At 44.5% G+C, this 3555-nt stretch overlaps 1 protein-coding gene across 1 annotated transcript; it reads left to right on the top strand.

The window, feature by feature from the left end:
• Window positions 1-1016: 1016 nt before the first annotated feature.
• LOC134311405 (uncharacterized) lies at window positions 1017-2611 on the top strand (the record flags this gene model as incomplete). Its single annotated transcript, XM_062993046.1, has 2 exons — window positions 1017-2049; window positions 2556-2611. Coding segments are annotated over 2 exons (1038 nt in total), but the record flags the coding sequence as incomplete, so codon positions are not given.
• Between the last annotated feature and the right edge of the window lie 944 nt (window positions 2612-3555).

Below are 3555 nucleotides of genomic sequence, written 5' to 3'. Positions count from 1 at the left end.
CTTGGAGTTGTTTACCTTCTGTCCGTTCTTACAGGTAAGAAATAACATCACATTTACTATTTTTTAAACTCTATTTGTTTATACATATTTGTTAGCAGAACATTACTTAATCAATCTAAACTTTAAAATAATATCTTATGGTTTGATCTGATCTTTACAAACTAAACATGTCCACAATGTAAACACTTAATTACATTAACAATTATTAACATTTCTCTCTTTTTTTAACAGGTTATATCTCAGCACAGACAATTACACAAGTTTCTACCACTGAACATGTACTGGAGGGAAACTCTGTCACTTTATCCTGCAATTACAGTGGATATGGTGGAACTAATAACCTGCTGTGGTATCGTCAGTACTCCACATTCAGACCAGAGTTTATTATTTTGGTTAATGAATATAATAAAGCTGAAGATTCTGGGTTTTCTGCAAAAATAAATGAAGCTAAAAATCGAATGGATCTGAACATCTCCTCTGCTGCAGTATCAGATTCTGCTCTCTACTACTGTGCTCTGCAGCCCACAGTGACAGGAAATCATTCTATACTGTACAAAAACAAGTCTAGTTACATGCAGGCATAGCAATATACAGTGGATATACACCGATCAGCTATTAAAACCACCTCCTTGTTTCTACACTTACTGTCCATTTTATCAGCTCCACTTACCATATAGAATCACTTTGTAGTTCCACAATTACTGACTGTAGTCCATCTGTTTAGTATAAAATTAAAGCTCGGCTGGTCTTCTCTATCACTAGGTTTTAATATCTGTCTGAATTGTTTAACCTATCTATCTTTTTTACTACTAATCTAAACTAACTTGGGTAAGTACTATCAGTCTCTGACATTGTCTAAACTATCTACTTTTCTCAGCATGTGCTACTCAAACATTCCTGTGCTTATATCTCACAGACCCTGCAGACATCAGAGGGCACATTACAGAAACAGCAACGCCAGCAACCTCATCTACCCCCAACTGTTGCAACAGTCTCAAACAGTGGTGGTAGGTGGGGTCTGGAATTGTCAATCAGCTGTCCAAAAAGCTGACTTCATCTCAGCTTATGCACTTTCTCACAGCCTTGACTTCCTGGCACTGACTGAGACGTGGATCACCACCGAGAACTCAGCAACACCAGCAGCCTTATCCTCTGCCTACACCTTCTCTCATACACCGAGAGGATCTGGCAGGGGTGGTGGTACAGGTTTGCTCCTGACCAAGAAATGGCAATTCACTACTGTGAATGTTTCTCACCTTAACATCTCATCTTTTGAATTTCATGCTATTACTGTTACTTTTCCGATTACTCTTCATGTCATTGTTATTTACAGACCACCTGGCGCACTGGGAGACTTCATAGGAGAGCTGGATGTTCTTCTGAGTTTCTTCCCTTCAGATGGAACTCCTCTGACTGTTCTTGGTGACTTTAATCTCCCTTCAGTTCAGTCCTCCTGTCTTCTTCCTCTTCTTTCATCTTTCGACCTCCTCTTTAATCACAGCCCTCTGACACACAAAGGAGGCAATCTTCTGGACCTGGTCTTCAGCCGTCCAGCTTCTGTTCTGGACCTCACTGTCACCCCACTGCACCTCTCTGACCATCACTTTGTGTCCTTCTCTCTCTGTCTCCCAACTCTTCCTACCTCCAACCACACTTTCACCCTTACAACACGCCCCAATCTTCACTCTTTATCTTCCTCCCTGTTGATCTCCACCATCCTAACTTCACTACCTAACCCTGACACTCTTGCTACCCTTCCACTTAACTCTGCAACTAATACTCTACTTTCTTCTCTTTCAACATCCCTTGATCAGCTCTGTCCTCCTACCCTCAAACGAGGAAAACCTTCTCACCCTGCTCCTTGGCTTTCAGATGCACTGCGCAGCAACAGAAGAGAATTAAGGGCAGCTGAGAGAAAGTGGAGGAAATCTAAGCTTGGTGTTGATCTCCACTCCTACCATGATCTGCTGTCCAGATTCTCATCTGATGTGACTGCTGCAAAAACATCTTTTTACAAAGCCAAGCTTGAACAATCTGCTGCTGACCCACGTAAGCTTCATGCTATCTTTTCCTCTCTTCTGAACCCTCCTCCTCCTCCTCCCCCTTCTGCCTCTCTCACTGCTACTGACTTTGCAACATTCTTCCAGGACAAGATTGACAAAATCAATCAATCCTTCTCTCCGACTGACCCACTTTCAACTGACCCTCAACCCACCAACACACTCACCAGCTTCACCCCACTCACCATGGATGAGGTTACACAGCTCCTCTCATCCAGCAATCCCACTACATGCACACTTGACCCTATACCATCCACCATCCTCAAAGACCTCTCGCAGGACCTAATCCCCTTCATCACACCCATCATCAACAACTCCCTGACATCAGGTGTTGTCCCTACTGCTTTTAAGAAGGCTCAGGTCATTCCCCTTCTTAAGAAACCTACACTAGACACTATAGACATTAACAACTACAGACCTGTCTCACTCCTCTCTTTTCTATCCAAAATTCTTGAACGTGCTGTCTATAACCAACTATCTGCCTTTCTCACTCAGAATGACCTCCACGATCCGTACCAGTCTGGCTTCAAGGCAGCACATTCTACAGAAACAGCACTTGTAGCTGTTACTGAGAAGCTTCATGCAGCCAAAGCAGCCAAACTGTCATCTGTTCTTATTCTTCTTGACCTTTCTGCAGCCTTCGACACAGTGAATCACGGCATTCTCCTGACCACTCTCTCCAACCTTGGAGTAACAGGTTCAGCATGGCAATGGATGGCCTCCTACCTGGAAGGGCGCTCCTACCAAGTGTCATGGAGGGGATCCATATCTACCCCATGCACTCTCTCAACCGGTGTTCCTCAGGGCTCTGTACTTGGCCCACTTCTCTTCTCTATCTACACCTGCTCTCTGGGTAAGGTCATAGCCTCCCATGGCTTCTCCTACCACTCCTATGCAGATGACACTCAGCTTGTTCTGTCATTTCCTTCTTCAGACATGCAAGTCTCAGCTCGCATCTCAGCATGTCTGCGAGATATCTCACAATGGATGTCAGCTCATCATCTAAAACTTAATCCCAGCAAGACAGAGATGTTGCTCATTCCTGGAGATCTGTCTCCAACCCAGGACCTAGTCATTTCTCTGGATGACTTCCAGATTAGACCATCTGATAAGGTAAGAAGTCTTGGTGTTGTCCTGGATAACCAGCTGACCTTCTCTCCTTATATTGCCAACATGACGAGATCGTGCCGGTTCCTCCTGTACAACATCAGGAAGATTCGGCCATTTCTCTCCAGAGAAGCTACCCAGATTCTGGTGCAATCACTTGTAATCTCTCGGTTGGACTACTGCAACTCCCTCCTGGCAGGAGCTCCCATGGCCACTATTAAACCCTTACAGCTCATTCAAAATGCAGCTGCCCGTCTGGTCTTTAACCAACCTAAACACTGCCACATCACCCCACTGCTGCGTTCTCTTCACTGGCTTCCTGTAGCTGCACGCATTCAGTTTAAAACACTGACGCTCGCCTACAAAGCCAAAAATGGACCAGCCCCAA

This window comes from Trichomycterus rosablanca, chromosome 4 (assembly GCF_030014385.1).
Source record: "Trichomycterus rosablanca isolate fTriRos1 chromosome 4, fTriRos1.hap1, whole genome shotgun sequence".
In the NCBI taxonomy this organism is placed as follows: domain Eukaryota; kingdom Metazoa; phylum Chordata; class Actinopteri; order Siluriformes; family Trichomycteridae; genus Trichomycterus; species Trichomycterus rosablanca.
This window is presented reverse-complemented; position numbering and strand designations above follow the sequence as displayed.